We start from the raw sequence: 21,531 nt of genomic DNA, 5'->3' as shown, positions 1-21,531 counted from the left end.
GTCATTTTACTGCTCATTCACCGAGTTTGGTGAGATCCCCTTTGAGCTCTTCAGTTTACCAGCTGAACAATTTGGTGTTGCCAGCAAACTTGACTACCTCACTTCTCACCCCTAACTCCACTTCATTTAGACGTTAAAAAGCACAGCTCTCAATACTAATCCTTGGGGGACTCCACGTGCTTTCATTGTGAGAACTGTCATTTATTCTGACTTTCTGCTTCCGGTTTTTTTAAGCAGTTACTGATCCATAAGAGTGCCTCTCTCCTTATTCCATGACTGCTAAGATTACTCAGGAATTTTTGGTGAGGAACTGTATCAAAAGCTTTTTCAAATTCTTAAGTACACAATGTTTCATACCTAGCCACGGGTTTATTCACAGTCTCAAAGAACACTAAACGGTTAGTGAGACAGGATTTACTTTTGCAGAGCAAGACTTGTTCTTCGATACACTTGGTAATCTTTATTAATGCTTTCCACCAGTGAGAAGATACCAGTTTCATGTATAGACAGGCATCCACTCTAGTGAAATTAGTTTTAACAATCCAATCCTATGCATGTCTACTCATTGAGTTCCATGAGATGTAATCCCAGGAAAGGATTGCTGCCCACGTGAGTGGTGGATCTGTTTAGAATTAAGATAGCATCAACACATTTTTGCGATTAACCCGCCACCCCCTTCAAGATGAAATTAGTTGTTTTGCTTCCAGCTTGCTTCTGGAAAGAGGTTCAGTTAATCCAGACCATGTATGCCTGGTATATTGCTTTACACATCCTGGTACCCTCTAGATATGTTGAACCAGAACCCCCATCAGCCTCAGCCATCATGACCATCACTCAGTGATGAATTGGCTTATAGTCCAAAACATCTGGAGGGCATCAGATTGGGGAAGGTTTGCTTAGACCAATGTTAAGGAATCATTTGATGCCAGCACCCAGCTTTGGAACATATGTCAATGTCAAGATTATATAAAAAACAGTGGTGTTTTTTTAAATGGGCCCTGAGCCTGTACAGAGTGTCTTATTTAACTGTTGTTCATTCCCTGCTGAATAAGCAATCCAGCTAAAGACCATTGCTCTATCTAAAGACTGTTCCTCTCTTGATTGGCAGCTGCTTTCCAGGGTCTCGGAGAGGGACATTTCCTAATCCTACCAAAAGCTCACTGTATGGTGAAAATATAGCTCATCAAGTTAAAGGCCAGTCTTAAAGCTCCCTCCATAAAATGTTGGCTTTCCATATATTGTGGGTTTTAAATGGAACCTAATGTTTGCACAAACAGGCTACAGTAAACATGACCTTCATGAATGCGAAATGCAGCTCAGCCTTAATTGAAGCCATCCATGACTGGTACAGGTGAAACTCGGAAAATTAGAATATCGTCGAAAAGTGATTTATTTCAGTAATGCAATTTAAAAGGTGAAACCAATATATGAGATAGATGCATGACATGCAAAGCAAGATATGTCAAGCCTTTATTTGCTGTAATTGTAATTATTTGTTATTAGGCGGGTCAATTATAAATGGAATGTAATTAATGAAATGTAATAGCGATGTTTATTTTTGTATTATTGTAACTATTTGTTTTTTTACTGTGGAATTTCCAAAAGAAAGCATTTGTAAAAATTAAAAGGAAAATAAATAATAATAAGTTGCATTACTGAAATAAATGCACTTTTCGACAATATTCTAATTTTTCAAGTTTCACCTGTATATACTTCTTTCTTTCTTTCTTTCTTTCTTTCTTTCTTTCTTTCTTTCTTTCTTTCTTTCTTTCTTTCTTTCTTTCTTTCTTTCTTTCTTTCTTTCTTTGGTGTTAGAGATACCATGCTGATGCAATTATATTTCTGATAGCTGTGTGGAAAACCAAGGAATTGGTAGCTACCTATAAAAGTGATATGGGCACTGCCCTCACACATCTTTGATTATTTCATATTATTTTGCATATCTGTTGATTTTATGGAATGAATGTTGTCAAGACTGCAAATTAAAATGTGCAAGAAAGGCAAAATATGATGTTTTTGTTTAATGTCTTAGTGGCTTAAAGGCTGGATTTAGTGGCTCAAATGCTTCGTTCGGAAGTAATTCTTTAGTGCAAATATGGGGTCTGATTTCATACTGTTCTTCGAATTGACAGGTGACCATTGCCATCAGTAAAGAAATTGGGGTTGGCATAACCCTGTACATATTTATGCAGTAGCTACATTGTGGGGAGAGAAGGGTGTAGTTGAAGAACAAGAGTGGGGCATGTACAGAGATAGATACATACGCCAAGCAGTGAATGAACACAGGGTATTGATCGTGGCTGGAACCACAGACGTTAATGCAAGACCTCTTGTGGTAAGTTTTGCTAAGTTAATGAGATTACTTTTTAGTTGCATTCATGTTACTGGTTGTTGTTTTTTTCTCCATCTGAGCATTTGCTGTGGCATTTTCAACAAAAATATATTTGTTTTCTCATTCTGCCCATGTTCTGTATCAAAATTACTTTATTTTTTGCAATCATTATTAGTTGGGTGGAACGACGAGGGGGAAATGAAAAACGTGAACCAAACTTCAGTTCAATTTCTTTCTGCTTTTCTTGCAGGTAGAATACGATATCATCTGTTAGGAATTATACTGCTAGAAGAGAAGAGTACGAAAAGGCAATTAAGAGCCTCGCTCCAAAGGATTCTTACCCAGGCAGGTATGATTGCAGTTCTTTGATTTGAATTTCTTTGCCTTTGATAGACGTGCTGTGCTTTGCTGTGTGCTTAAAGTGGTGTGTGGGCACAGATGAGGGAGGCAAATTATAGAGAAGAGTCTGAATATAGAGAAGAGTCTGAATGAGATCGGATTTTTCCCCAGTTTCTGTAAAAGTGTTAGAATAATAAGATGTCTTTTCTCTCTTTCTCATTGTAGATTTTAAAGAGGATTACATAGAGAAGGGCATTCATTTCCGTAGCAAATTTCCTCCCAGAAGACTCGGGAAGATGAGCATGACAAAAATTAAAGTGTACTTTGCTGTCTGCTGCATAATTTCACATTGTGGATTTTTTTGAGGAAAGAGTGAACATTCAGACCATGAGATTGTGGGACAAGGCTGCCTATTTCAACCCCCAACCCCACCCCGCTGTGTGTGTATCTTTGTATATAATTTATATAAAGTGAACCAAACACCATATAGTAGTAAATAATTATTACTCTAGAACTTCCAGTAATAAAAAAAATAGCAAAAGTGAGGTGAAATATTCAACAGTTGGGTTTCTTTCCCTGGTTGCTTGATGACTGGGAAACTATTGTTTTTATTGATAATATTTATCCCTGAAATAGTTCATATTTCATTTCTGAAGTACTGAGGAGGATGTGACTCTCATTTTGATTTTAGGTTAGTGTCTAATGTCAAGGTAAATATCTTTCCTTTTCCACAGCTATTTCAAAATCAGTCCTTTGTTTATAGAGGTGTAAATTGCAAGTACATGAATGCTAGATACATTTATTTTTTAAAAAAAATCCACACTTTGGAATGCCCAGTTATAGATGTGTTTTTGAAAAATGAAGCACATCTATACAAAATATTAATTTGGCATTCATATGTTAAAGCTGTATTTTTAAAGGATTCATATTTTCCAACAAGCAGTAAATGTTTGTAAAGATTTCACAGAGGGCGAGGAATTGACAGTCATAAATAACTAGAAGATACTGGAATAATGCTTTAATAGCAGCAAGAAAGTAGCAGCCCCCTTTTGCTGCTACAAGTCCCATCAAGGTAAAAATACCTGGAGAGACTCCCCAACAACTAAAGTCAGGCCAGAAGAAGTCCTAAGCTGTAGCATTTGATAAACAAGCAAGGACATTCCAGTCTTAGCACTTTGAGGTATCATTTTAGACCTAAATGCTGAGATTGTATTAGGTCTTGGGTACCAATGGTTTTTCATTGTGTAATTGCTCACACTTTGCACCCACTGAGACAGATACATTTTCTTGCTAGTGTGATCAGGGATGATACAATTCCATAGAAATTATTGCAGTTAGCATTAGAATCAAATTGGAGCAGTTTAATCCATCAGAAGAAATGAGAAATACTGCTTTTGAATAAACTACACTCTATTCAACCTCATGTAAACATTTATATAAATGTGCCCTGTCGGACTTTACTTTCCTTTTTTTTCAGCAGGAGGGGTATGTTTCTAAAACTGAACTCAGATTAGCTGGATGCAATACATATTGTATGTATCCCCTAAGAGCACAATAAATTATAATGCGGAAACAAAATACTGAGGCATTTGTGCAGTCCCACTCCCCAAATTAGGGATGTTTTAGATTTCTGTCTGACATTCTTGGTTAGAGCTCTCAGAGAAGCATATAATAAAAGCATTAGACACACACACACACACACACACACTTTAAAACCGTATCTAAAATCTTCCAATTAACTGTAATACAAAGCCAAACCAACAAAAATAGAAAATAAGAATAATGAGTTTATTCCAGCATACAGTAAATAGTTCATCAGATCATTTGAACGTCAGAAGACGAATGGTTTGGCTAGACCTTCCTAGGATTTGTTTCCATTTACTGTGGTTGGGGCATGAGTAGCAAATGACCGAAAGCCAGTCCTTTGCAGATGAACTCAGAGCGTTGATGGGGACATATGGGGGAAAGTGCTTCTTAAGATAACCAGAGCCCATATCATTAGTCTACAGTCCTCCACACACTTACCCAAGAGTCAACCCCAGTGAAGTCAACGAAAGTTACTGTACTTCTGAATAGACAAGTTTACGGCTGCACTGTTGCTGTTTTAAAGTTCAAAGCTATTTCCTGAATTGGCACTGGTTCACTTTATGAGCTGTGGTAATGGTTCCTTCAACTGGCCGCAATCACAAATCTGCATACTGTATTCTGGGTGAGCGAAACATTAAAGTCTCTGCCTGAAAATGCCCCATATTTCATGCCAGTAATTCTACTTCCCTGTTCTATAGTAAGGTTCCTTTCATCTGAGATTGTCGAGGGATTTTTTTAATGTGCCTTAGCTTTGACAGTCCTTAGGGTATACTTTGTAGGAAGGCACACAGCCCCTAATGCACTTAGTTGGAAAAAAACTGCTATGTGTCCATAGGATTTTATCTGTAGGGCTGAGAAAAATATATATACAGAAATTGGGGCTGACTTTCTTCTTCCCCAGACCACATAATAATTAAATAAAGGCATATTATATTGGTGTATGCTTCCTAAGAAATCCTAATTTTATTATAATGTTATAGGGTAAACATTTAGAAAATGGAATATTTGTGTACAGGGAGTGTAAGTATGAAATAGTCCTAAATCAGACAGTTGTATTTTCCAAATGTAATGACTTATATTCAGTCCAACTCTGCTAATGCAAGCCACCCTGCTAACACAGTAGACCCTTGTGCCAAAATCTGCTCTTGTAAATCAGACACCAGCCCCCAGGTATTTTTACCCTTTGGGCTCTTAGCTTTGTAATTAGGAGGAAGAAACAAGGCTGGAGGTTTTATTTGCACATTCATTTATGGGAGTGCTTGCTGCTTGTTTTATTTTTATTTTATTTTTAAGAAACGGGTATAGATTGCATCACTCGTTGTACCATGTAGCACTAATCCATGTAGAATATAAAAAGACAAAAGCATGCATACCAAGTGGCCTACAGACCCTTACATAGGTTGCAGACATTCAGAACTTGTGTTTTTGCTTGCAGCCGTGGTTAATGCTGTTCAGCAGACATTATGAGGATGGTCTGTGTCCTTGTGCGCAAGTGAGCATCTGCAGCCGCGAATTTTCAGGGGGAGGCACAAAAACAAGCGAGGAGTTATTTTTTGATGCATTCCAGAGATAGAGAAAGACATGTAAATAATTGGGCTTTAATCTGAAAAGTTCTGTTGAAGCATTTAAAAAATGTTTATTTCAGTTAAACATACCAATCAGTATGACAGACTGCAAGGGTTCTGTAGCCCTGAAGTCAAAGCCAACGGATAAGATGGTTGTGCAATCTGGCATTTGGTGTGCTGCTGTTAGCAGAAAAGTTAAAGAGAGAGTTGCTAGGGTTGATCTGAGATGCTAGTGCCATAATGATTCCCCACCCCACCCCCCGCCGCCTATTAACCAGACACCTAATCATGGGTTTGACCTTGGTCTTTGACATGAATGGCATGTTGCAGTTGCTTTAGAGTCTGAGGGCATCTGAATCCCTTAGGAAAATGCCACCATGAAACATTGCAACTTAGGACACGGAACTGCATTGCTGTGTTTTTCCATGGATTGCATTTCTTTGAAGTGCTTCCATACCATTCAGTTGTATTCGCTGTGATTAAGTGGGGGACATAGCTGTTGTGGCTGTCATTATTACGGAGATGATTGTTATGTTTAGTTGTGTGATGCAAGCATCTCAGACAGATTTACAAGTACAATTTGTGCATCTTCATTGTTGCAACTCAAGAAAACACCCAAGCTGGTCAAAGTTTTATGACTTTGTTGATGTGCACTCAACAAACAGGACCTCGAAGTGCTCACAATGCATTGATAGTGGTTACTCCAACAAATTATTTTTAGAATTAATTAGCAAGCATTTGTCCCTCTTAATGCTTCAGATGTTCCCCATACCTGGAACTAAGCATAAAACATGTTTGTCCTTTCTCTCTCTCACATACAGTATAGAGCAGTGTTTCCCAACCAGTGTGCCTCCAGATGTTTTGGGACTACAACTCCCATCATCCCTAGCTAGCAAGACCAGTGGTCAGGAATGATGGGAGTTGTAGTCCCAAAACATCTGGAGGCACACTGGTTGGGAAACACTGGTATAGAGGACTGAAGCACATGATAAAATAGGCCTAACAGCTGTGGAGTTGCCGTTTAGCCATGTCACACTCTGGAGTATCCAAAGGCAAATTTGGCAGTACAGATGCTTTAATGGACTGTCAGCTTTGTTTTAGTGCTTTGTGCTTTGTTTTTCTTCATGGTATTGCGTGGAGTCTACAGTAAATGACATGCATAGGGTTGTGCTGGACCGGGTGTGTGAGAAGCGTTTTGCATTTCCTTTTTATCATGCAATGCTCTAGAGCAGTGTTTCAAAAACTTGGGTTGTCAGCTGCTTTTTGGGGACAATAGTTCCCATCATTCCTGACCATTGGTCCTGCTCACTAGGGATGATGGGCGTTGTAGTCCAAAAACAGCTGGAGACCCAAGTTTGGGAAACACTGCTCTAATTGTGAGGTCTTTCCTCTTAGGCCTTCCAGGAGCAGAAGATGCCTCCTCCTCCTCCATGGAAGGAGAAACCTGAGGCCCAGGAGCTAAATATGGCCCTCCACCCTTTCTTTCTGGTACTCTCCTTAGTCATGCCCCTTTTCCCTAGGCCACACCCCTCACTGGCCCTCCTTTGCACTCTGTGTTTTTCTCTGTCTGCAATGTATCCTTGAACTCTGGCAATGCCTGTGATACCTACCTGGATTGAGGATGGTGTGTGTAAGAGTGACTGCAAAACTAGCCTACAGTACAATGGTAACATTTCCATGTTTTGCTCTGCTCCCTTTTGCCTCTGACCCCACCACTGGTATATGGCTTTTTGGAAGGTTTCCCAGAAGAGAATGTGCTCCTCAAGCTGCAAAACTCCCCCTGTCTCTGGTTTAATTCCACGGTGTCTTGTGTTGTTTTTACTTTGTTAAAGAGAAAAGTGGCAAGTATGGTGAAGAAAACAGTGGATCTCTGCCTCCAGTTAATGGCTCTTGGATAGCAATGATATCTGACTAGTGTTAAGCCCGTCAAAGTGGACAACACTGAGTGAATGGACGAATGGTCTCACTCAGTCTAAGCATGTTCCTCTAGCTTTGCCTTAAAACCACCTTCTGGTTTGCATTTAATCTATTGCAAGGGGTCAAACCTTGTGCACGGGTTTGTCAGTGCTTACGTGATTTTTTTTTTTACAGCTTTTACATAAAGCATGCCACAGTGTAAGCTATTGGCTTAAGATTTGTGATAAACGCTTTTAGTGCTAGTTGCAGTCATCCTGACATTTTTATGACATGAGCTTTGATATGCAGAATAATGGAAATTTGACCTTGTTTAAGATTATTGTGTACTGGTAAAGGATTGATTGGACAATCTGCCCGCAGGAACATCCATTTATTCCTATGTTGTCTAGATCTGATAAAGCTAATCACACATATCACATTGCCACAAATCTTTTTACTGTGGTGCCAAATATTTTGAGTAGTAGGAAGTTCGAAGACTTCTAGGCATCTTAATATACAGGAGAAGGAACAATAAAATTCATTTATTCAAGTACTAAATATCACATATATCTGAATGTAACAGCAGCTGGAAAAATGATAGTGGGTGTTGTCAATCCGTATTTGAATTGCAGAATGTGATATTTGGGGTGGGTGGGAATCTCTAGAAGGCATATATTTATCCTCTCATTTTTGTAAAAAATCATTTTTGCTTGATGGCACCGTGTCAGCCTTATATAGTAGTTACACCTCCAAGTAGTGGCCAAATATATCCTGTAACTTGGCATATGAGTTGCAGATGGTCTAAAAGTGCTATGCTATACATGTCTGCTTTAATGGTGGAGTTGAAGGTGAGAGACCATCACAGTCATATTAAATTATGTGCTAGATTTGCCATGAGATTTACATTTTTCGGTATGCTATACTTTTTTTCTTTTTTAAGGAACATACTCCCTGAATTCTGGATTAATCTAGGTTTCTCACCTGGAAGACTCTATTAACATGCTAATGCTGTCATGTGGAATTTTTTCGACCTATACTGACCCAACGCCTGTAAACATTTATCCTTGTAACTCCAGAGATGATTGTAATCCACATGTGTACAGTGAAGCGTGAGGCTTCGTAAATGCATACTGCTCACACTCTGACAACACACTTGAGTCCAAAGTCACCAATATTCATTCAAATGCAGAATAAACCGCATTTGGCAAAATCCTGCCTGCTAAGTGTTGAAAAGTTAATGGAGTTGAGAAAGAATAGAAAACAGGACTTCTTCCAAAATGGAAATGAACAAGAATTCCCTTCACTGGGAGGAGACTCTGCAGTGGTATGGTGGATATTTACATTGTGTGTTTAAGCCACTGCTACTTTGCGCTCCAAGAACAGCACATACCAGGGCTTAATTTGTGCCAGACTATGCTTCACCTATGCTGTGCTGGAGAACAGAGGTCTGACTCCCTCACTTCACAGCACCTTGAAATATAAACTCCAAGAAAAGAAGAAAGCTCCCATATCAAGAAATGTGGCATAGGGCTACATCAATCAGTCCCCACTACCTATGGAACCATGAGTATGCAAGTGCACAAATTATGATGGTGAACTTTAGTGAAAGGAGGACTATTTGCACAGAGGAAGTACTTGACACACAAACAAAAAACTACAACTGAAATCAAAAAGAAAGCAGGAAGGCCAGATGGATAACCCTCATAGATATTTCTCCTTAGGACTTCAGAGATACAAACCCCATCAGGATTCATCTGTCCACTGCTGCAAGTGAGAGACATCTCATTACGGGTAAGCAAGGGTGTGTGTTTGTTGATCACCAGGGAGGGTTGGTCCATGCTTCAAAGCTACTGAACACATTTTCTCTCATTCCCTTATGCATTCCAATACATGCAAAACACTTCCAGCGTCCATGGCCACAGATTATTTCTCTCTCCTCTTGGAATATGAAAAACTGAACTGGCTTAACACCTGTCCTCAACAGACTGGAGGTGCAGTGTCTCCCACACAGGAGACGTAGGGTAAGTATGCAGTTTGCATTACGAACTTATTGGCAACAACCTTCCCCTATTTTTTTTTTTATTGCCTGTTAATCCCAACCTTTCTTCAAACTTGTTCAAGCTCTTTCCAAATGGCAAATGGAATCAGAGCAATCTTTTTTAGATAAACGCTAAATGCTTCACTCAGTTATTGCTGTTGCTGTCCAGTCATCACCAACCCATTATTCTCTTCAGGAGCAGAGCTGGGGAGTGGAACAAACAGAATATGAAGACAGAATGCAACACCCCAGATGGGATGAGTGAGTATTGCCTTAAAAATAGCATTATCTCACTGCTATTCCTTAAAAACAGTGCAAACATCAGAGGAACTCCCAATGGAAGAGTGGGAAGCTGGGATAAGGCATGTGGAATGCAAGGACACCTAAATGATAACTCTCTTTCTCACATAACATACAACCACAGATAAGCACCTAGTCTCTGGATATATCAGTTACAGCTGCTACATTCATTATTATCACAATGTCTCTCCTATTTTCCCACAGGAAACCAGGAAGCCATCCAACATGCAGAGAAGCAAGGGTACTCTCCACTGAATGCCATGAAAGATGCAAGCATGGCCTACAGTGGCAGCAGAAACCGATGCGAAGCCAGTTGTTTCCATGTGAGGTTGTCACTGTTGGCCTCCCAGGGCTCCTGTGTTTTTCAAAAGTGCACAGTAGATGGAAATCTATCAGGTTTCGCTGTGCTTTCCACAAAGTAGCAACAATGAGGAAAGTTGCACCTTTAACTCCACTGTCTGCCACACATCTTATACAAGCATAGAGGCCCTGCAAGAACAAAAAGCTGGCAACCACGTTCCTCTGTGAACTTACTCTACAACTGATGCTGATTGATAATTGCTGTGACTGAGCTGTGTCGCTGTTTTTGTCATGGCTAGCTGATTCCTCCCTTCACCCCCTACATGTCTCAATGCGGGTGTCTTCTTGATGGGTCTGCCTAGCAGACTTTCCCCTTTATCTGCTTTGCTTACATCTGTTTTAGACTATGCTTTTTGTTGAGTTGATTCACATGCAGATATTTTGGAATAGCCAAGTAGCTAAACATCATTTAACAATGAAATATGTGAAATAAAGTGCTACAGCTTCTGTTTCATTATTCCACCCCAGAAGGGAAGCTCTGGTCATCTTTGTGTTCCGTCTTCTTCCTTTTTAAAATATAAGCTTTGTTCTTCACTTTCTTAAAATACTTCTAACAAACAATCCCGTACATCCCCACACCCAACATTCCATGCATATACAATGTAAACCATACAGTCAAACATTTTCTGTGTCCCTTCTTGAGCTTGGATTTTGCTCGGAATTATGACTGGCATTTTAAAACTTCTTAATGAGCTTTCCTGGGAGCATGCTGCTGTGGCAATTCAATACTGTTCTGTATCAATAGTAATGTTTTAAAAAACATTTTCATTAAATCTTCAACCTACTTAGTCTGCACTTCCTTTGCAAAATTGTGCTTAGAGAGATGCTAAGCTGATATTAGAATATTAATCAGACAATCTACTGAGTTCTTGACTATTTGTGGGCACTAATTTGAAAGCTATATTATAGGAACGTGTGATTTACCTTTTTAAAAAATAAAAAATAAGGCTTAAGTATTCTATGTCTTTGTAAATTTTGTTTTTTTTTAAATATCTCTTAAGACTCTTGAATAGTTGAGCAGAAAGTCAGTATTCAGTTGATTAGTTGTTGATTAGACTTATTATCGCAGAAGCCTTAAAAAAACAAGAAAGTTATTTAGCGATGGAATCAGAAGAACTACAAGCTTAATTAAAAGAAGTAAGAAGGCACAGACTTTTTTTTTTAGAGAAATGAACATGGATATGCTGTTAAATGGAATGTTTTCTATCAGAAGGTTTTATTACATCAGGGATAGGTGCTTGCAGTTCTTGAAATACTAGCCTTTGAACAATTCTGACGTTTCCTTTCCAAGCTCTCACTGTAAACTGAGAAACACTGGAGTTAGCATTAGTGTGATTCTCAATAACATCAAATTATTCTCTGTAACTCTTCTCTAAAGAGTCAGATGCATTTAGTAGTTTCTTCATTTAAGATTTTTTGGACAAAGTATATACCTTATTTTATGGGTATGTCTTAAAATATGAGAAACAGGGTAAAAATACCACGGTTGCAGATCACAGATCTGTTTAGAATTGAATTAATTCTGTACTATAGCCTCTGAACATTTTTCCAACAAAAATTAGTAGGCAGTTTAAATTAGAACTATAACTAACTCCATTAAAAAAAAACTTTCTCAGAAAGCCAATTGTTTTAAATAGTATTCATCTGCAATGCTGTTGTTACATTTTTTATTCCTTGCCCTGCCATATCATTTTACAGGATCTACCTGTTTATCAAGAGAATTTAGATTTGTTGAAATTAATAGTTGGCCGCATATTTTGCAGAAGGGTGTGGGGAAGACAGATCCTGAGGTAAATGTGGTCTACATGTTGTCCGTCAATCTGCAAGCTCTCCGCAGATGCTGATTTATGTAAGCCACAGTATCCTAGAAATTAGAATTTCTAGAACTGTATTCATTTAATGGAAGTGACCATAGCATATTTTCAGGCAGTCTTCTCTTAGCATGGTTACCATTGCCTGAGGGGAGAGTTGAATGAATGTTTTCTGGCTCTGCCTTCTCATCACATCACTATTGTTGCTCTTGCAGCTCTCAATGTGTTTGTGGTTGAACTTCAGTAGCGGGTTTGTATATAACACTAAGTCAGGGCTATTATGAACCATACTTAATGTTAATCATAATAACCCTAATCAAGCTGAGGCATCACTTAAACCTTGCTCTTTTTTTACACACACACCCCATGCTTATTAAAGCAAACACAAGTAAGGAAGAACTGCTCTTGACTCAAGGCTCTACAGTTTGGGGGCACTGATAGTTCTCTAACCATAGTTCCAAGGAGGTCCAGGATTCTGCATAATGCTGAGCAATGGTTAACTTTAAGGTTTATAAACCCTTTAACAATAGGTAATACATCCAAGAGGGACCCAGGTGGCGCTGTGGTTAAACCACTGAGCCTAGAGCTTGCTGATCAGAAGGTCAGCAGTTCGAATCCCTGTGACGGGGTGAGCTCCCGTTGCTTGGTCCCAGCTCCTGCCAACCTAGCAGTTCGAAAGCACGTCAAAATGCAAGTAGATAAATAGGAAGTGGGAAGGTAAACGGCGTTTCCATGTGCTGCTCTGGTTTGCCAGAAGCGACTTTGTCATGCTGGCCACATGACCTGGAAGCTATACGCCGGCTCCCTAGGCCAATAATGCGAGATGAGCGCTCAACCCCAGAGTCGGTCACGACTGGACCTAATGGTCAGGGGTCCCTTTACCTTTACCTTTACCTAATACATCCAAGACATTATTCTGTAGCTTGGGTGGGGGGTAGAGCTCAGCAGAGACTCCTGTGTGTGTGTGTGTGGGGTCTTCACTCTGGTCCCCTTTTCAGGCACAAATTAGGCCCGCCTCCTCGACTGGCACCGCAGTTGGATTCTCAATCTCCCACCCTACCTCCCTGTGTTTTTGCTTTATTTTTTAAACTGTCTTCTGTTGGTTTGTGTGCAGACCTTGCTATAGATGTTTCGGTCACTGTATTTGGGGCCAGGAAGAAAGTTTGCCTTCAGACAAACTGGCTGGTCTCCAGGCAGGGGCGTAGGAAGGGGGTTGCGGGATGCCCCGGGTGTCATCCTGAAGGGGAGTGGCATTTGGTGCGGGGCCGCCACACGACTGCCCCAAGCCCAGCGAGCGGGCAAAGCGGTGAAGCAGCTGCTGCAGCTCTCCCCCTTCCCTGGCTCACTGTAGGCTTGGGAGTCAGCCTGAAGGGGGTGACATTCAGCGCCCTCCCGTGCCAAGATTGGCCCCCAGGGAGGACCGCGCAGTCCCTGTGGGTGGATCACCCTGCCCCTGGGACGGATCACCCCAGCCCTGGGTGCATTGCATGTGTGCCGCTCTGGGTGCCAAAGCACCCAGCTCCTCCACTGGAGGTTTCCGCCTGCCTCATAGAAATTGTCACAACTTGGGCGGATAAGGCATTGGGTAGGTTTCTTAGTCGGGGTATTGTATGTCTTTGTCGACCCCCCCCCCCCCAAAAAAACAGGGTATCCCGTAAAAGGGATCCTAGGGGAGGTGTTTCTGTCCGTATGCCCAGACATAACGCTCCCCAAGGTGGCGATCCTGATGGTTTGCTCCTATTTGATGTAGGTCATAGGACAATCCTATACCAGGATCGACCCCTGGTAAGCAGTCAGCAAACGGGCTGACCGATTGGAAACCCCCAGTGCCTGATCCCAAACTCACATCTCTAATATAAAGAAAGTCGTTTTTATCCGAGAATTTTGTCCTGATGTTCCTTTCCTTACTTGCATGGCACCTGGCAGTGGGCTCACTGCACCTGGGCAAGCAACTTACAAAATCCATGCTCAAGTCAAAATGTTTTAAATTGCATCTTAATTGAAAGTTTTAAATTTGGCACGATGGGTCTGTGCACCTGGCTGTTAAACCAGAAGGTTGGTAGTTTGAGCCAACCCAGGGATGGCTGGGGGCAGGATTCCTGCATTGCAGGGGGCTGAACTGGATGACCCTCGGGGGTGCCTTCCATTTCTACAATTCTATGATTCTAGCAGAAGAACCGTAACAGAGAAACTCACATATTTAAAGGACCTTGCCATGGACGGAAAACCCCCCACGGGAAAGGCTTTTGTTCTGAAGGGAACACTATGGCCACTGTGCTTGAAAAGTCTCTTCTCTTTTGCAGTTCTGAGTCAGCGTTAGGCCCTTTCCCAGCTGTCTGTGGGCTGACATCGATCCGGAACCAAATTTGTGCTTTCCTCCATCTGAGACGTGTCTGGAACAAACCCCACAATGTGGCATTTCTCTAATCATCGTTAGAATTAACCAAGCAGAAAGGGTACCTTTCCCATCCTTTTTGTAATGAACACTTTCACCCTTAAGCAGATACGTTAAATTATGACCAAGTAAATGATCAGATTTTTCAAATACCATTTGATGTAAATTTTAAAGCTCAGTCAAATTGGGATAGCGCAATGCATTGGAACCTGTGTTACGCTGTGGAGGTGTTGGGCTGCTATTACATATGCCCCAAAGCGTATGGCTTAGCCATTTTTTTTTTTTACCTAGGACTGGGTGGTGTGTGGAGGTGGGAGATTTCTAATGGATGGATTGGAAAGAGAAATGTCTAACTTTGCGCACTTTTGTGCAGCTTAGTCAGGACCACAACACAGGAAAAATAAAAAGTGGCACCACATCTGCATTGAATGGAAGTAGAGCGAAATGCAATGAACTTAAAACCTTAGCTTTTCGAGCATTTATCTCGCTTAGCGTGCTTGCCAGCAGAATAAGGGTAAACATCCAGACTGAGGATAAGATAAGGAGAGCCCTGCAGGCCCATCTAGTCTAGCATCCTGTTCTCACAGTGGCCAACCAGATGCCTATGGGAAGCCTGCAAGCAGGACATGACCACGACAGCATTCCCCCCATTTGTGCTCTCCAGAAATTAGCATTGAGAGGCCCACTGTCTCTGATACTGGATGATATAGTCATCATGACTAGTAGCTATTGATAACCTTATCTCCATGAATTTCTTTAATCCCCCTTTAAAGCCACCCATGGCTACATCTTGCGGTAGCAAATTCCAGTTTAACTATGTGCTGTGTAAGGGATATGCGCTTTTGTCAGTTCAGAATCTTCCGACATTCATCTTCATTGGATCACCCCAAGTTCCCATACTATGGGAGGCAGTGAAAAATCAACTTTCTTCGCACCATTTACGTACCTCTGCCATGTCCCCTCTCTTTTACTCTTCCTTTTTTATAAACTAAAAAAGCCTCAAATGATGTAACTTTTACACGCAGGGGAATTGTTCCAGCCCCAGAACCAGAGTATTCAAGAGTGGATGTGCCACCATACAATCGTATAATCACATTATGATATTGGCAATTTTATTTTCAATCCCTTTCATAACATAGAATTGCCTTTTTTCACAGCTGCTGCACAATGGGCAATTACAACTCCAAAGTCAAAATCTTGGCCAGTCACTGCCAGTTCAGATCCCATAAGTGTATATGTGAAATTTTTTTTTTGGGGGGGGGGAGAGGTGCCCCGATGCTCATCATTTTATACCTGCTTACATTGAATTGCATTTGCTGTATTAATGCTGCTGCAGTTAGGAGAGATCCTTATGGAGTTCCTCCTAGTCCCTTTTGTTTTATCACCCTGAACAATTCAATGCCGTTGGCAAACTTAGCTACCTCACTACTCACACCTAACTAGATCATTTAGGAAAAGGTTGTATGTATTATAGAAACTTCATAAAATATTCAGAATTTAATCTAGGTAATTGTTTAATCAAACTGTCTTCCACAGGAGTTGTGAGGGGGAAAATAGTAATTACATTCCCCAAAAGGAACACCACAAATAGGGATAATGAATACAACAAAACAACCCCACCTTCCAGTTACCCAGCTAATTATACACAGAACAATGAATGGCTTGTTGGGAACTTAGAAACCAATTGGAAAGGTTTTCCTACGCAAGATAATAAACTGAAAGTCACTTTCTGATCTTCTCCAGAATTCCATTGTCTGTTGCATTTTGCCATCAGGAATAGGGAAGAAAAGCTTTTAAGCAAGTTTGATTTATACTGCAAACAGGAAAAGTATTATGAGGCAAGCCTGCATCTTATGATAGACATCTAGGAATACTCATCTCTGACAGCCTATACATCTTTGACGAACGGGGTGGAAACTCTGGCTTGTGTCCATGGACGATGTATGACACTCCATTCATGTGCCAATTCATCCTAAGTGCCTTTGGGAGCTGTTCAGTTTTCAAACATAATGTAATAGTTGATGAGCTCCAACATGGTTGCCCTTTTGCATGGCCAACTTTTCCCCACCCCCTGCCCTGATAGAATTTTTGGCAAATGCTGAAGACACACCTCTTTACCCTAACCTTTGATACCTGAGATCTGTGTTTTCAAGACCCACCCTATTCCTGTGCTTGTAATTTGTTTCAGCTATGTTTCATTCTGAATTTTAAATTGTTGTAACCCCACCGCCCTGGGACCTGCTGGTGAAGAGTGGATACAAATGCAGCAATGAATTTATTGATAATATTGAATAAGGATACAGTAGTTAGATATTTTAAAGGCATTATACATCAATGCTTAAAACTTTCTCAGTTGATTCATCTCACTCTCACTTTAGGCCAATCTGGGTGTTACTCTCAATGTGGAATTCCAGAAACAGCCACCATTTTGACTACTGCATTTGAAATAACATATTCTTTGGCACTCAGCATCTTAATAGACATATACAGGGCATAACCCAGCCAAGGCTAAGCACTTTTAAGTCCCATTGGTTTCAGTGGGAGAATTAAATACAGTCTTAAAATATCTTCCAAAAAAGCAATGGTAGCTAAACATTTTTAGTTACAGGTAGGTAGCCGTGTTGGTCTGATGTAGTCAAAACAAAATAAAAAAAATCCTCCCAGCAGCACCTTAGAGACCAACTAAGTTTGTTATTGGCATGAGCTTTTGTGTGCATGCACACGAAATCTGAAGAAGTGTGCATGCACACAAAAGCTCATACCAATGACAAACTTAGTTGGTCTCTAAGGTGCTGCTGGAAGGAATTTTTTTATTAAACGTTTTTAGCTTTGGCTACATAATAAACTTCATGATTTACAACACAATCCTATGCACACATAAAAATGCATAGAATTGCAGCACAACTAAGGAATAAACTAGACGAGATGTTAAAAGTGGGACTGAATTTAATTTGTGTAGGGAGGTTTTCTTCTAAAAATCACCTGTGCCCTTCCCTCCCCATTCAAAATCAGGGGGAGGGGCCTGGCTGTTGCAGTCTCAATTGAGATTGCCTTGCTGCAGCTGCTCTTAGCCACTGAAGAGAACCTTGAGCAGACACAGCACCTCGGCTCTGCTTCCTTGCTGTACTTTGCCTGCTGATTGCAGCATCTGGGCTTCATGAGGCATGGGACCCTCACCTGTCCCAAGCCTACTCCAACTGAGGAATCACACACCTCCTCAAAGAGCTAGTGAGCCCCACCTGGCCAGCTAGGGAGCTGGGCTGTGAGCCTCTGCCTTCCTCAGCCTCGTAGAACGTCCCTCCTTATGCTCCCTATGCCTCAGAGCCCACCGAGTTTGTGGAGACTGGGGACCCTCTGGCTCCGGCAATGGGTCCTGTTTTGGTTCCTGTGCACTGTCCCCAGGTCTGGATTTAGGTTTGATGAGGCCCTAAGCTACTGAAGGTAATGGGGCCCTTTATATGTCCAGCTGTCCTTTGTCAACAACAAATTGTTGCTGTTTTTTGTGTTGGAATATATGGTATATGGTAATTTATGGATCTAATAGGTATCTAAAGCCATTTGCCACTGTTGCTGTATGTAGGTTTTATTTTATTTGTTTTTCATCTTACATTTTGAAAATGTACATCCATTTTTTCCATTTAAATTCTCCCCCCCCCCAAGAGAGTGGGGCCCCAAGCTATAGCTTGTTTAGCTTATACGTAAATCCGGCACTGACTGTCCCCCATCCCCTCACCATCCCCCATCACGCTGTGAGTACTTCCTACACCAACCTCTCTTTCTCCATTCCCCGGTGTGTCCCTCCCCCAGCTACACCCCTCGCCAGGATCCTCTTCCTCCTCCCCAACGTCCTGCCAGTTCATGACACTGTGATTTTTCACAAAAGCAATTGCTGCTCATGGGACACATTGTAATAGTTCCTTGTGCATAACGTAAGTCCATGCTATTTGCCACAGGGAAGGTGCAATAAAAAAGGGGTCTGCGTGATGTCCCGAATGTCGCCGTCTTCCTTCTTCTAACCCAAGTCTGCAGATGCACACTTCCACGGACAGGTGTACACAGACAGTGGGTGTCCCTGCTGTTTTCTCGCACTGCTGAGTTTCAAAAATACATTTGTGTTTCCTTAGCTGAGTCTGGACTTGCATACCAGCTCGATAATAATGGCCACCTAGGCTGCCTGTACCTTATACAGCATTTGTTAATCCTTCGTCAGGGAGTGCCACAAGGTCTGCCCCTGGAACCAGCCATAGCAGGTGCTGAGGGGGACCCCGAACTCCAGCCAAGGGGTGCAATGTGAGCTCACAGAAGGCAATTCCAATAACAGACTTTCAATGGTAATGAGAGAATCCAGGGAATGGAATATGTGTGTGAGTGAAAGCAGAGGCAGCCAGCTACCAGGAGCTTTTGGCGTCTTACTTCTCAAACACTGTTCCACAAATCCCCTGCCTTTGACGATCCTCCACCTCCCACTGCGAGTTACCCTGCTAGTTGCTCCCTCTTGCTGCTTCTCTCCCAGCGTATTCATGCCCCATTCCCCCTTTTCCTGCACCCTGCATCTGTTGAAGGAAGCAGTGCAGATAACAACATTCTTCCCTGAAAGCTTATCTTTGGAGCTGTGCAGATATGCACAGTTTTTCACAGAGAAGTAGCTTCAAAAATAGCTAGTGAACTAACTAACTAGCTGGGCAGATTGTCATGGCCATTCTGCCAATGGAAATACAATGGAGAATAAAAACCTCTCCCTCATATTTCTGCTGTAAGGTCAAGGTTGGGTTGTGGGGAGGAAGATTGAGGAAAAGGGATGGTCAACTGGTTCTACAGGAAGGAAGCCACTCCCACAGACACCATAAGTAGCGCCATGAAGCTGGTGCACATGAGATAAAGAGCAGTACCAAAAATCCAATGACACAAAAGGTTGGCATAAGCCTAATCTGAGAAATCCTTGAATTAGAGGTCCAGAAGTAGCAGTGTCAACACAAATGTGGGGGAGCATCATATGCCTTGTAAGGAGGCAAGGACTGATAATCCCAATAAATAAGACTAATGTAATTTAGTCCTGTGTTGAAATTGTTTGTTTGTTTGTTTCTACTTTACCGCTCCAAGATAAAGAATAATTCTAAAGCCTTTTAAAATGCGCATTTCAAAATTATATTTAAAGCTCATAAAGCACGTCAAGACTTCAAAACCCACTAGGAATATGGTATTGTGTAATAACCTTCACAGTTGCCATGGAATTAAGAAAATAACTTTTGGTAAAAAGTATAAGGTCTGATCCAACTCCCCTTATGCACATTCTAGAGAGCAGGGGTGTGTGAGGGGGGGGGGACTTCTCAAGTTCAGTACATACACAAAGCCTTTCTCTGACACAGAAGTGAATGATACAGCCCTGACTGCACACAGTTAAAAAACAAAACACATTGCAGTGTATTATCACGCTCTGCAGTTATCCCCATAAAGAAGACTGGGTTGTATTGAAGTCTTATAACGTTGTGCTCTTGATGCTCTATAGCAGGGATGGGAAACTTGTGACCACCACCCAATGCGTTCTTTCTTGGACTCCATTGTACCTGACCATTGGTCATGCTAGCGGATGGGAGCCCTGCTCCATAGTAACAGCATCATTATTGCTGATTTATTTTGTGCTGATAAATACAGTATTTTTCTAATTACACACCCGTGTGCAGTGAAAACATCCTGCTTAATGTATTTGCTATAGGTAAACATTCAGATCCTTAAACATGTTAATTTGAAAGTAGGTCTTGCTGAAATTGGTGGGGTTAACTTGCAAGTAAATATCTTTCTGGATTGAAGTGCAAGTTCCAAAAATATCGTATCATGAAAGAAAAGACGAGCCAACATAATAAAGCTACTTTAGAGCTGCATCAGTTCACTATATAATTACTATTCTGAAAATGTCAAATTTGAATGTAATGTCTGTAAATTGCTTGTTTCAAATATCAGTAGAAAAACTCTTTGAGTGGTGAAGTTCGGCAGAAGATTTTACGTGACATTTCCACCCCCTACCGTTTTTTTTTGAATTAGCCATACAACGTTCAACATAATTGAATTACTTATTTGATGCCTGGACAGAGAGGCAGCCGTGTTGTAATCTCTCTCGCTCCAAATGCAACATGCTGCCTTTGTCACCGTTGACATTAATTATTGATAAAGGTTTCAGAAATAGTGCATGTGCGTGTAATATAAGATAGAGGCTGCGGAGATGCTAGAGGGATTTATAGGCAGTGCTGCACCTGTGGCATTGGGACTTGTGCATGTCTGAACTTTGGATTCTGCCGTGAGCTGCCGAAGATCTGCATCAGTGAGAGAATAAATGATGGGAAGATGAATCGCCAAGCTTACTTCTATCGTGTCCCTCCACAGGAACTGCACAGAAGGACCCAGCTTCAGCCTGAGCCAGCGAAGACGAAAGCTCTTCAGACCGTCATAGAAATGAAGGTATGGACTTTTAATGCTTACCAGCATGCTTCAGTTTAATGTGATAACCACACCATTAATGCCTGTTGGCTGAAGCATAAAATGATTCCCAGCTTTTATTCTAGTCATGGGTTTGCACAGCATGACTGTGTCACATTGCCACCCACATTTTGTTCCCAAATGCGTGTCGTATCTGTTAAACTTCCCATACTTAGTGTGGGATGCTATCACCTTGGGCAAAATATGATAATATTCATTGTCTCCCAAAAGGATATCATTTTCCATTGTGCAGTAGTTTCCTGACAAATAAAAAATATTGCACTCCTTTCTCTCAGCCAGCACAGCTGTTTTCTCAAGCAACTTGCCTGCTGACATATTTGTAGCAAGAGACCGAACAATCTGAGTTTGCAGGTTTTAGAGACTAGGAAACAGAAGTGGCTTTTCTGAGCAGAATAATAATACTTTAGAGGTTTTAT

At 41.2% G+C, this 21,531-nt stretch overlaps 1 protein-coding gene across 1 annotated transcript in view; it reads left to right on the top strand.

The window, feature by feature from the left end:
- Nucleotides 1-21,531, top strand: part of ERC2 (ELKS/RAB6-interacting/CAST family member 2) — a 391,348-nt gene that overhangs the window by 116,769 nt on the left and 253,048 nt on the right. The window contains exon 4 of the mRNA XM_060271028.2: nucleotides 21,002-21,076. Within this exon, the coding sequence (XP_060127011.1) occupies nucleotides 21,002-21,076 (75 nt within the window). The remainder of the gene's footprint in view (nucleotides 1-21,001; nucleotides 21,077-21,531) is intronic.

This window comes from Zootoca vivipara, chromosome 2 (assembly GCF_965207765.1).
Source record: "Zootoca vivipara chromosome 2, rZooViv2.hap1.1, whole genome shotgun sequence".
Classification (NCBI taxonomy): Eukaryota; Metazoa; Chordata; class Lepidosauria; order Squamata; family Lacertidae; genus Zootoca; species Zootoca vivipara.
This window is presented reverse-complemented; position numbering and strand designations above follow the sequence as displayed.